Source organism: Oncorhynchus kisutch, linkage group LG18 (assembly GCF_002021735.2).
Source record: "Oncorhynchus kisutch isolate 150728-3 linkage group LG18, Okis_V2, whole genome shotgun sequence".
NCBI classification, from domain to species: Eukaryota; Metazoa; Chordata; class Actinopteri; order Salmoniformes; family Salmonidae; genus Oncorhynchus; species Oncorhynchus kisutch.
The window spans coordinates 63,398,871-63,412,206 of record NC_034191.2 but is presented as its reverse complement, the minus strand read 5'-3'; the positions used below and the strand labels follow the sequence as shown (position 1 = coordinate 63,412,206).

General features: G+C 40.9%; 2 protein-coding genes across 4 annotated transcripts in view; one reads left to right on the top strand and one right to left on the bottom strand.

The window, feature by feature from the left end:
• Positions 1 to 4,834, bottom strand: part of LOC109909548 (myelin-associated neurite-outgrowth inhibitor) — a 23,646-nt gene extending 18,812 nt beyond the window's left edge. Inside the window, exon 1 of one of the 2 annotated variants that reach the window (XM_031796459.1) lies at positions 4,401 to 4,834. The gene's annotated coding sequence lies outside the window, so the exon portion shown is untranslated. The remainder of the gene's footprint in view (positions 1 to 4,400) is intronic. The other variant, XM_031796460.1, reaches the window with a different exon arrangement.
• Positions 1 to 13,336, top strand: part of nrros (negative regulator of reactive oxygen species) — a 15,349-nt gene extending 2,013 nt beyond the window's left edge. For both annotated transcript variants that reach the window (XM_020509065.2, XM_020509066.2), the window contains one exon: positions 5,873 to 13,336. In XM_020509065.2, the coding sequence (XP_020364654.1) occupies positions 5,873 to 7,840 (1,968 nt within the window). In that variant the 3' untranslated portion in view covers positions 7,841 to 13,336. The remainder of the gene's footprint in view (positions 1 to 5,872) is intronic.

Sequence of the window (13,336 nt, the reverse complement as noted above, 5' to 3'; positions counted from 1 at the left end):
CAAATAACATTGAGTGGCACACTTAGTCACAAATGTATTTGATTAACTTTGAAAGTCACAGAAATCCAAATACACAATCAATAAATAAAGCACAATGCCAACCGTTGACAAACATTCATATTTAATGTGTATCTACAACAAGATAGGACCTATACTAATCTGAATCTTGTGAGAAAATATAATAACTATTGTCATCAACTAGACAAATCAAAATACCCAATTTTACTGATAAAAATGATATGTTTAGACACATGGAGAATATTTCACAGGTCAATAATAAAACTCATAGGCATGTAGCACATTGAATAACAGCTTTTCTATGTAGTTTCTAAATTGTATACGGTGAGGGTCTGAAATTATTGACATCCTTGATAAAGATGAGCAAATGTTTTATACTAATACAATTGCTCAGAGAAAGAGATGAGTTGAAGAACACATTGGGATTAATTTTAGACCATTCCTCCAGAATCGAGATCCTTGATATAATTCGATCTGCCCTTATGGACTGCCCTCTTCAATTCAAACCACAGGTTTTCAACGGGTTTCAGATCCGGAGACAGATGGCCTTTGCAAAAAAAGTTTGTTTGTGCCCAATTAAATATTTTTTTGTGCATTTTGATGTGTGCTTGGGGTTATTGTCTTGCTTCAAGATGGCCACCATTGTTCCTATACTCATGAATGCAAAGGTAACTGACTTCTGTCCTCATGAAGTGCTTTGAGAGACCAGTCAAGGATCATATCACCTCCACCTGACCTGTCACCCTAGACCCACTTCAGTTTGCTTACCGCCCCAATAGGTCCACAGACGATGCAATCGCTATCACACTGCACACTGACCTATCCCATCTGGACAAGAGGAATACCTATGTAAGAATTCTGTTCATTGAGTCCAGCTCAGCATTCAACACCATAGTACCCTCCAAGCCCATCATTAAGCTCGAGGCCCTGGTTCTGAACCCCGCCATGTGCAATTGGGTCCGGACTTCCTGACAGGCCTCCCCCAGGTTGTGAAGGTAGGAAACAACACCTCCACTTCGCTGATCCTCAACACTGGTGCCCCACAAGGGTGCGTGCTCAGCCCCCTCCTGACCTCCCTGTTTCCTCATGACTGTGTGGCCATCCACGCCTCAAACTCAATCATCACGTTTGCAGACAACACAACAGTAGTAGGCTTGATTACCAAAAACGACGAGACAGACTACAGGGAGGAGGTGAGGGCTCTGGGAGTGTGGTGTCAGGAAAATAACCTGTCACCCAACATCAACAAAAGTTTTAAGTTCCTCGGTGTACATACAGTTGAAGTCTGAAGTTTACATAGACCTTAGCCAAATACATTTAAACTAATTTTTTCACAAATCCAGACATTTAATCATAGTAAAAATTACCTGTCTTAGGTCAGTTAGGATCACCACTTTATTTTAAGAATGTGAAATGTCAGAATAATAGTAGAGTGATTTATTTCAGCTTCTATTTCTTTCATCACATTCCTAGTGGGTCAGAAGTTTTCATACACTCAATTAGTATTTGGCCTTTAAATTGTTTACCTTGGGTCAAACGTTTTGGGTAGCCTTCCCCAAGCTTCCTGCAATAAGTTGGGTGAATTTTGGGCCATTCCTCTTGACAGAGCTGGTGTAACTGAGTCAGATTTGTTGGCCTCCTTGCTCGCATGCACTTTTTTAGTTCTGCCCACTAATTTTCTATGAGATTGAAGTCAGGGCTTTGTGATGGCCACTCCAATATCATGACTTTGTTGTTCTTAAGCCATTTTGCCACAACTTTTGAAGTATGCTTGGTGTCATTGTCCATTTGAAAGACCCATTTGCGACCAAGCTTTAACCTGACTGATGTCTTGAGATGTTGCTTCAATATATCCACATAGTTTACCTGCCTCATGATGCCATCTATTTGTGAAGTGCACCAGTCCCTCCTGCAGCAAAGCACCCCCACAACATGATGCTGCCACCCCCGTGCTTCACGGTTGGGATGGTGTTCTTCAGCTTGCAAGCCTCCCTTTTTCCTCCAAATATAACGATGGTCAATATGGCCAAACAGTTCTATTTTTGTTTCATCAGACCAGAGGACATTTCTCCAAAACGTACGATCTTTGTCCCCATGTGCAGTTGCAAACCATAGTCTGGCTTTTTTATGGCGGTTTTGGAGCAGTGGCTTCTTCCTTGCTGAGCGACCTTTCAGGTTATGTCGATATAGGACTCGTTTTACTGTGGATATAGATACTTTTGTACCTGTTTCTTCCAGCATCTTCACAAGGTCGTTTTACTGCGCTGTTGTTCTGTGATTGATTTGCACTTTTTGCATCCAAGTACGTTCATCTCTAGGAGACAGAACGCGTCTCCTTCCTGAGCGATATGACGGCTGTGTGGTCCCATGGTGTTTATACTTGCGTATTATTGTTTGTACAGATGAACGTGGTACCTTCAGGTGTTTGGAAATTGCTCCCAAGGATGAACCAGACTTGTGGAGGTTTTGCCTGATTTCTTTTTATTTCCCCATGAAGTCAAGCAAAGAGGCACTGAGTTTGAAGGTAGGCCTTGAAATATATCCACAGGTACACCTCCAGTTGACTCAAATTATGTCAATTAGCCTTTCAGAAGCTTCTAAAGCCATGACATATTTTTCTGGTGTTTTTTTCCAAGTTTTCCAAGCTGTTGAAAGGCACAGTCAACTTAGTGTATGTAAACTTCTGACCCATTGGAATTGTGATAGTGAAATAATCTGTCTTTAAGCAATTGTTGGAAAAATTACTTGTGTCATGTACAAAGTAGATGTCCTAACAGACTTGCCAAAACCATAGATTGTTTACAAGAAATTGGAGAGTGGTTGAAAAAAACTAGTTTTAATGACTCCAACTTAATTGTATGTAAACTTCCAACTTCAACTGCATCACTGACAAACTGAAATGTTCCACCGACACAGACAGTGTGGTGAAGAAGGTGCAACAGCGCTTCTTCAACCTCAGGGGGCTGAAGAAATTTGGCTTGTCACCTAAAACCCTCACAAACTTTTACAGATGCACTATTGAGAGCATCCTGTCAGGCTGCATCACCACCTGGTACGACAACTGCACCACCTACAACCTCAGGGCTCTCCAGAGGGTGGTGCGGTCTGCACAACGCATCACCGGGGCAAACTACCTGCCCTCCAGGACACCTATAGCACCCAATTTCACAGGAAGGCCAAAAAGATAATCAAAGACAACAACCACCCGAGCCACTGCCTGTTCACCCTGCTGTCATCCAGAAGGCGAGGTCAGTACAGGTGCATCAAAGCTGGGACTGAGAGACTGAAAAACAGCTTCTATCTCAAGGCCATCAGACTGCTAAACAGCCATCACTGGCACAGAGAGGCTGCTGCCTATATACACAGACTGTAAATCATTGGCCACTTTAATAAATGGAACACTAGTCACTTTTAATAATGTCACTTTAATAATGTTTACGTATCTTGCATTACTCATCTCGTATGTATATACTGTATTCTAAACTATAAACTGTATCTTAGTCTATGCCGATCTGACATTGCTTGTCCATATATTTATATATTATTAATTCCATTCCTTTACTTAGATTTATGTGTATTAGGTATTTGTTGTGAAATTGTTAGATATTACTTGTTAGATATTGCTGCACTGTCAACTTGAAGCACAAGCATTTTGCTACACCCGCAATAACATCTGCTAAACATGTATGTGGCCAATAAAATGTGATTTTATTTTATTTGGAAGAGCCACTCCTGGCAGAGGCAACCAGCTTTTTGGCAAAAATATTCTGGTGCTGGGTATAGTTCATGATGTCGTTGACCTTTAACAAGGGCCCAAGGACCAGTGGAAGCAAAATAGCCCACTAACATCAAAAATCCACCACTATATTTTATGGGTTATTTTCTGCTTATGCAGACACACAACCCAAAACCCATAACTAGCCAAAAAGCTCTATTTTCATGTCATCCAACAACTGTAAACGGCAGGAGTTTGCTAAACAGCGGTGGCACTTGGATTGGAATTGGTGCTTTGATCAGATTACATGAAAATAGAGCTCACCAGTGGTGGGTTTGGCGTCAAACTGAGAGTACACGAGAGAGAAAAAAGAAAACGTACACTGTAAAATATGAATGTACCCAGGAAAACCGGCAGTCCAGGGACCCTCCCATCATACGTTAGCAAAAATGTCTTATCAAGTAAATGAAGTAACATGAGTAGACTTGATAGATAGTTTTTCATTATTTTGACCCCCCCCCACATTATAATTGGAAGAGAAAGTGTAAACTCTAATATAGCCTATTAGATAGAAAGGTACTCCAAACACTTTTGCAGCTGTTTAGCTGGTTAAACAAAGTTTAGTCATGTGTTCGCAAAAATGTATGTCCAAGGTAAGGAAACTTACCAGCATCCAGCGGCACTTGCTACATTGGTAGACTATTCATGGGCGTGTGAGTGTAATTGGCTCCAATTAGTGTAATTTGCTCAATATTAGAAGTTAAAGGTCCAGTGCAGTCAAAAAAGAGATTTCTCTTGTGTTTTATATACACTGAGTGTACAAAACATTAGGAACACCTTTCTGATATTGAGTTGCACCCCCTTTTGCCCTCAGACAGCCTCAATTTGTCGGGGCATGAACGACAAGGTGTAGAAAGCATTCCATAGATATGCTGGCCCATGTTGACTTCCCACAGTTTTGTCAAGTTGGCTGGATATCCTTTGGGTGGTGAACCATTCTTGATACACAACGGGAATCTGTAAAAATACTGTGAAATTGTGAAAATTATGATAATACCCTTTTAGTGTAAGAGCTGTTTGAAAAGACCGCCTGAAATTTCTGCCTGTTTTGGTGGGAGGGAGTTTTGGCGTTCCATGGTGACATCACCATGCAATGAATTAGTTAATTAACCAATAGGAAAGTTCCAATAGTTCCAAGCCTCTCTGCCAATAAGAGCACATTTTCAGTCTTCCTCTCCCCACTCAAACCACTCCCAGACATTCTTAGCAACATTCTTGCTTGAGAAATTGCTCTTTGCTAAGAATAAATGTTTGATTCTTTTTGACCATTTTAATTTAAAACAATCACAGTAAGGTACTTAATTGTTACCCAGAAATTATTTGATATTGAGATAAATGCGGCTGCATTGGTAGTTTAAGAAATAAGTTGACACAATTAGAAATAAGATATCCTCTTTTCTACTGTAGGTATGTAATTCAAAATGATTGCTAGCGATATTCCTTTTTTATGCACTATTTTTGAGGACCCCCTGCAGTTTCTTGGGCTGCAGACCCCCGGTTGAATACCCCTGGTCTATGATCTATCCCAATGTGTTCTCCAACTCATAAAATATTTCAGAAAAAGGCTCCGTTTTTTTTGGAGCCTACAACATAGCTCAGTATTTGAAATATTTGTTTTACACAGTCATTTTTGTTCATCTCGATCAAGGGTGTCAATAGTTTCAGGCCCCACTGTAACTCTCAATAACAATAATAAACATACAATACAGAGTAAAGAAAGTTCCTTTGAAATATGAATTTCAGAGCTTGTGGTTCTCACTAAAAGCTGTGAAAAAGTGCCTCTGATGACATTTTCATAAGAAATGCAGCATACACTCTGGTTTCTGAAGGGAAGAGAGAGCATAAGTTACCACAATAGATATAAGCAAAGGTAATTCTATCATGGAAACTGCTGCTACTGCTAGTTCTCAGGGTTTCCGTTCATGCATACATGAAATACTTTTTATACCCTCGTATACTCTCTGGTCTGATTTGTGGTATAATACTTTGCTGTTTTAAAGTATTTTAACATATAAAATTAAGTATTTTAAATTGTATTGATCTCGCGTACACTGCATTTCTCTCCCTTTCTCCTTACAGACCCAAAAGATTGCTCTCTGTAGTGATAGTGAGATCTCATCTGTGCCGAGGGACCTACCGGACAACATAGAGGAACTCCACCTGACCCATAACCACATTCAGATGCTACAAGATGACTCCCTCTCCCGCTACATCTCCCTTCGCACTCTAAGCTGTGCAAAAAACCGCTTGGAGACAGTGGGGTCAAAACTCTTTCACAACTCACCTCATCTAGAGAGCCTCAATCTAGCTGGCAATCAACTTCACGTTGGATACCAGGAAACTAGCAGGGCACTGCTCACCCTGTCTAGACTCAAAGTTCTGGATCTGTCAGAAAACCAGCTCACAAACGACATAGCTTCGGTCCTCCTCCAGAATATGACTTCCCTGGAGCACCTCAACCTTTCCAGGAACCTCCTGCTGAGGCTGGACGAAAGTTCCTTCAGCGACCTCCACCAGCTCAGAGAGCTGGACCTACAGAGGAACATGCTGTTTGAGATCGTTGATGCCTTTGACCACTTGCACAAGCTCCAGAGACTAAACCTGGCCTTCAACCACCTGGCCTGCCTGATGGACTTCGACATGACCCAGCTCGTGGTGCTCAACGCAAGCCACAACAACATTGAGTGGTTCATAGCCAACCAGGACCTCCAGGAAACTTTCCAGCTGGAGACCCTGGATCTCACCAACAACAACCTCCTTTTCTTCCCCTTCCTTCCCATCCAGAGCCGCCTGAGGAACCTCCATCTGTCCCAGAACAGGGTGAGCTTCTACGAACACCTGGCAGACACCGCTGGCTACCCAAACTGGACCAACAGTGTCCAGTTCTTCAACCTGAGGGACAACGTGACCAATGTCACAGCCCAGCTGTGGGACGAGAGCCTTCACGGTGACATCTCCTCTCTAGACCTGCTGGATCTGAGTGGAAATCAGGTGGGCTACTTCCCCCAAGGGTTTATCAGCAAAATGCCTAGCCTGGTCAGGCTCAGGATGCAGACAAACTGTCTCGAGGTTTTAAATCTAACACTGGAAAAACTTCCAGGGACGTTGTACGAGTTGGATGTGAGCAACAATAGATTGACGGAGCTCCATGCTGACCAAGGTAGTTTAAATGAGTTAGGAAAACTGAGCTATCTCAACCTGAGCCAGAATTACCTACAGAGTCTACCTCCTAGACTGTTCTCCTCTCTCACCAGCATCAGCTCTGTGGATATCAGCTTTAACAGAATTGGCATATGCCCCCTTGAGGAATGGGGCGGGAACAGAGATGGGGGTAACCAATCAGACTGTGTTGTTTGGAGAAACATCATCTCTCTGAGACAGCTCCACCTATCAGGGTGCAACCTGGGGAGACTGCCATCGTCAGCATTCACAGGGACACCTCTAACACACCTGGAGCTGTCTAACAACCCAGAACTCAACATTGGGCCCAGATCAATAGTAGGCCTCAGCAGAACTTTACACCATCTAGGATTGGGAAACACAGGCCTGAGAGACTTTGACTTCTCCCCTTTCCACCACTTAAAGTCTTTGAACATTTCCAGAAACTCTCTTACTCAGCTCCCTGCTTCACTGCAACGCCTTGAGCTGAGGCTGCTGGACCTGAGGGACAACAATCTTAACACTGTCCCCTCAGATCAGGCTAACACATTAGCCTTGAAACTACAGACTGTTTTTCTTAATGGAAACACTTTCAACTGCTGCCAGTTGGACTGGTACAGGACGTTTGAGAGGGCGAAAACGGTCAATATCATCGACCTCTCAGACATTTCATGTCAGGATCTGACAAAAAATACACACAAAGTGGTGTTTTTAGACCCTTTAATGTGTGGTGGGAGTGAGGAGGAGTCTGTATACTGGTACATCCTGTTGTTTATCGTACCTGTCCTCTGCCTGGTTGGGATTTCTGTCATCTTCCTGCTCACCTTCAGGCCCAGACTGCTTCCCAAGGCCATTAAAAATAAATGCCGGAGGCCCACGTCATACTGACATTTCAGTCACCTTCCCTGTGTTGTGGAAGAAAGGTCAAATGATTAAGACAATGTGGTACATTCTGTCCAAGTGTGATGTTTTGCACATGGGTCGTTCCATGTCATTTCAGCAAGTCATGACATCCACCATCTCAAGATTGTTCTGAAATCGTTTCTGTAGTTAGAAACAGATACGGGGTGGCAGATAGCCTAGTGGTTTGAGCGTTGGACTAGTAACCGAGACGTTGCAAGATCAAATCCCAGAGCTGACAAGGTAAACATCTGTTGTTCTTCCCCTGAAGAAGGCAGTTAACCCACTGTTCCTAGGCCATCATTGAAAATAAGAATTTTGCCTAGTTAAATAAAGGTTAAGTAAGATAAAGCATTCCGGAAACATTATTTTGTTGAAAAATAATTGGATCTCTGAGAAATTAAGCTAATTGATTGCACCCAAATTGACCACTTTAATTTATAGGATTCATTATAATATTCAATAATTATAGTACCAAATTATTTTCTAACAATGAGTAAGACATGAGAAATCCTCACACCAATCCCAACCTAGCAAAGAGTATATAATATCAGTTCTCTATGTTTGACAGGTAGTTTGGAGTTGCGGCTCTGAGTATTGTTTCTTCATCCTATGTAATGTATTCTCAGTGAATTTGGTTGAATTTGGTTGTTGTTAGTTACAAAACTAACAAAACCTTTCTCCTGATATTACCATATCCAATGCAAGTCAAAGGTACCTATATTAGCATTTTTGCACTTCATATCCAAATCATCTATAAGTCACATCATTTACATTTTTTAATACTTTAGCATGATTTGGAGATGAAGTGTAAAAATGCTAATATAGGTACCAGAATGTAGGATGGGACATACAGTGCCTTCAAAAAGTATTCACATCCTTTGACCTTTCCAAATGTGTGAATACTTACGTAAATTAGATATTTCTGTATTTAATTTTCAATACATTTGCAAAAATTTCTAAAACATGTTTTCACTTTGTCATTGTGGGGTATTGTGTGTAGATGGGTAATTGTTTTAAATATTGAATCCATTTTGAATTCAGTCACAACAAAATGTGGAATAAGTCAAGGGATATGACTACTTTCTGAAGGCACTGTAAAAAAAAATATCACCAAAATCACTGAGAATACATTACATAAGATGAAGAAACAATACTCAGAACCGCAACTCCATACTACCTGTCAAACATAGAGAACTGATACTATATAACCATTGATGGGTCGGGATTAGCGTGGGGTGTGGGGGGTCAGTGGGTGACGTTTGACCATGTCTTTGGATTCTTCATGTCTTACTCATTGTTAGAAAAAGGTTTGGTTCAAATCAGATGTCAGGTACTACAGTATATTTATTGAATATTATATGAATCCTATAAATTTAAAATGTCCAATTTGGGTGCAGTCAATTAGCTTCATTTTAAAGAGATTAAATTATATTTCAACAAAATAATGTTTCCGGAATGCTTATGTTAACTACAGAAACGATTTCAGAACCGATTTCGGAACAATCTGAGATGGTGCGTGTTGAAATCCTCTTTCTGGTGCTTTTTGAGGAGGAACGATATCAATGCAATTCCAAGGCAGAAATAAAAGTTTCCTTACAAAGCAATTGAGTTTAGGTTATTAACTAAAACATTTATATTAGGAGAGAGTGGGGTAAGTTGAGCCACAGTTGTTTCTAGGAAACCATACACAAAATGAATAATTTGACCAAATATTTAGGAAGATGTCATCATTTCATGGACTCTGTGAAGGAAGAAAACACATTGAAAAAGTAGTAAGCAAGTTAGATCCAAAAAATAGATTTTCACCAAGTCAAAAAGATGTATTATGTTAGAGGTTTCATGATGCTTGTATCTTAACCAAAGTAGATCATTTAAAGATGGTTCTATACATCAGTTTTGGTCTCTATAGGCTTCCATATGAGGTGCAAACCTAACATGAAAGTGCATCACTGTAGCTCTGTGGGATAATATAGTCAAAATGTTTGCCTTGGGTTAAGTTGAGCTAATGACCATGGGGTAAGTTGAGCTAATGACCATGGGGTAAGTTGAGCTAATGACCATGGGGTAAGTTGAGCTAATGACCATGGGGTAAGTTGAGCTAATGACCATGGGGTAAGTTGAGCTAATGACCATGGGGTAAGTTGAGCTAATGACCATGGGGTAAGTTGAGCCAAGGGTAAGTTGAGCTAATGATCATGGGGTAAGTTGAGCTAATGACCATGGGGTAAGTTGAGCTAATGACCATGGGGTAAGTTGAGCTAATGACCATGGGGTAAGTTGAGCCAAGGGTAAGTTGAGCTAATGATCATGGGGTAAGTTGAGCTAATGACCATGGGGTAAGTTGAGCCAAGGGTAAGTTGAGCTAATGACCATGGGGTAAGTTGAGCCAAGGGTAAGTTGAGCTAATGACCATGGGGTAAGTTGAGCTAATGACCATGGGGTAAGTTGAGCCAAGGGTAAGTTGAGCTAATGACCATGGGGTAAGTTGAGCTAATGACCATGGGGTAAGTTGAGCCAAGGGTAAGTTGAGCTAATGACCATGGGGTAAGTTGAGCCAAGGGTAAGTTGAGCTAATGACCATGGGGTAAGTTGAGCCAAGGGTAAGTTGAGCAAATTAAAAGTGTTTTCTTCCCAGGTCGCTTTTTATAATAAAATAAAGATATATATATATATTTTTTGTTGTTGCCTGTTTTGCAGGTTATTTTGGCATTAATACGTGTCAGATATCAGTTTGCATGTCACATATAAAGCTGCATACACACATGGTCTGCTTTTTGCTTTCGTGAGTAAGGCAGCTCCTAAATGCAGGATTTTGCCTAGTTTAGTGCTTTCTGTGGTGGAGGGGCAGCCAGCGGAAAATACAGAGCATGGGGATTAGTAATCTTCTCTAGTTGCGCCGTGATTGGCTCAGTGTTCTGTCACTCACCGGTACACAATGTCACCGAAAAATCTACAGGGAGAGCTGGAAAGTTCAAGCCCCCTTGGGTACTGCCATAGATTTACATCAGAAGTGCCCATCCAAGAAGGCTCAAGGTCATTGGCCACAGATAAAAGGATGTCAAATCACATTATATCTACCGTAGCTTTGATTGGACTGATCATGTCAGCATTATACTTTCAAAATCGTAGCTAGCAAGCTAGACAAGCACTCATCATCATGATTCATATCAACAATCTACTGGCAAATCCTTTCCAATCCTTGTCATATGAAGAGAAATTATAGAAAAAAACGAATCAGTACTTATCAGCCATTGGACATAAACATTACACAACAAGATAAACATTTCAAATTCAACAATGAGTAGTTTGCAAAACAATCAGCTATTGTCCTTCCCCTGCTATTCAGTGGAGAGGGTGTGTGGTCCAAGTCTGGGTTTAAGAGTTTATTTTCCAAGCTTAAAAGGATTAACATTCACATGTAACACCATTGGTCAGAAAAGGTTGAATATATTGGCCATGCTATCACTACAGCATGACTTCTGCTGCGTTCAAAACAACTGGAAAAACGGAACTGGGAAAACTACCTTAGACTGGAAAAATACATTGAAGTCGGGAACTCGGGCCTCTTTCTAGAGCTCAGACCTGAAGATCACTGATGTCATGATTCAACCTTGTTCTTTTTCAGAGTTCCCAGTTGTCTTGAAAGCACCATAAATCCAGAGAATGGCAGACCTTGATGGCAAAGTTTCATGAAGAAATTGGCACACAAAAGTCCAAAAATGTATTCTATGCTGCTGCATAAATGATGTAATATGCCAGGGAGATATGTATACGGTAGCTAAGAAAGTCATTCTAAGTGTATGTTATAGAGTAAGCTGTTAGTAGCCCATTTGCCTCACCCTAATAATTTGGTCCCTTTCCCCCTCCTAACTTCACCTACTGTTCTGACTTAGAGGTGCCCATGTAGCCTATAGCCTGTTTTTAGAGAAACGTCATCATCAAATTTTGTAAGAGCTTTCATTGTCTGCTTATATGCCCCCTTTATTTATCCTACGGTTCTGACTTGATGTACAGGGAGAATACTGTAAGAATGGCCCATGTTCTGAATTCTGTCCCTGTACATTTTAAAAGTGCTGAACAAATAGTTATATTGACCTCGTCCGTCTTAGCTCGCTCATTCATGACTTAATCAAATTTACGGATTGCCTCTTATCCGCTCATCGTTCACATATGCCATCGTTTGTACATCTCAATTGTCAGTAGAAACCACATTTGTTTAAGTAAGTCAGCCATATCAGCTATGTTTAAAAGGCAGTAAAGAAGGCTGAATTAACTGTTTCACTGCTAGACAAGGCTCCGCTGATAGCCAGGTGTAGCGGTGGTAAGGATTCACTCCATGGTGCTGAAAAGAAAGCTCTGCTGTTGGGACAGCTTTATATAGGCCCTAACAGTTTGTGGGCACCATTTGTCACCGTTATAGTGCAATTAATGTATTGTTTTAGTGTTGTGCAGTTGCTATGCTAGCAAGCACGTAAACATTTTGTGGTTTGCCACACCAAGATTTACATGCTAAAATCCCCACTGCCCAGGCGTAATGCAAGGCATTATTGCTGGGATATGAGGTAACAACAGGGCCTGTGTTTGTTAGATGTTAAATTATGCTTAAAATTATTAAAAGACAAAAAGTAATTGTGATTGTGTTGAATTAGATAGACAAGGTTTTAAAAATGTAGTGGTAATATTTTATTTGGTACAGAAATGTATAGGCGGCTTAACTTACCCTGTCCAGCGGCTCAACTTACCACATAACTTCTGCCAAGAGACCAATTTTTTTGGGACAAGCTGTGTTTTCAAAGCTGTAATGTTAACATGAGTTCTGATTATGTAACTCCACTCTCCTCTACATGTGGTGATTTCTCATATTGACGAAACATAAAACAAACATACCGTATCCTGTTAAAATAACCAGATGTGATAAATAACTGCGTGCTATACATTTTTCGGAAGCCAGTCAGGATTTCCCATAAATTTGCTGGACCTTTTTGCATTGTTATAATCTGATGGCGCAATGTGTAGTTGGTTCACACAATCCCTGCCTCTACGGGCCTATTGCGTGCGCATGATGTGTGTATGTATGTGCAGAAGTCTTGTGATGCAAACTGTTGCTAAAAGTGGCAGAGGAAACATGAAATTTCCTGTTTTGTTGAGTTGTGCAGCAATTGCCCAGTTCTTTATCTCAGAAAGGAGGGGTTGGCCTCCTTCGCATTTGTGAGGCTCAGTTACAACATTGGCCACAGGGACCGCATCCAGTATTCCACCAATATGGGTTTGAAAGATACAATTTTAGTATAAAAGTGTGTTAGCAAATGTGAAGGATAAAGTTGTGCCATAGTCTATGTTGTCAGGTCAGTCCTACGTACTGAACTAAGAGCAGTTAAAGGTTATGGATTTCCTAAAAGTATTGTGCTTTCACTGTGTTTAAAACTGACAATCACTATGCTCCGTACAAATAAACCCTGCCTAAAGTGAAGCACCAATCAA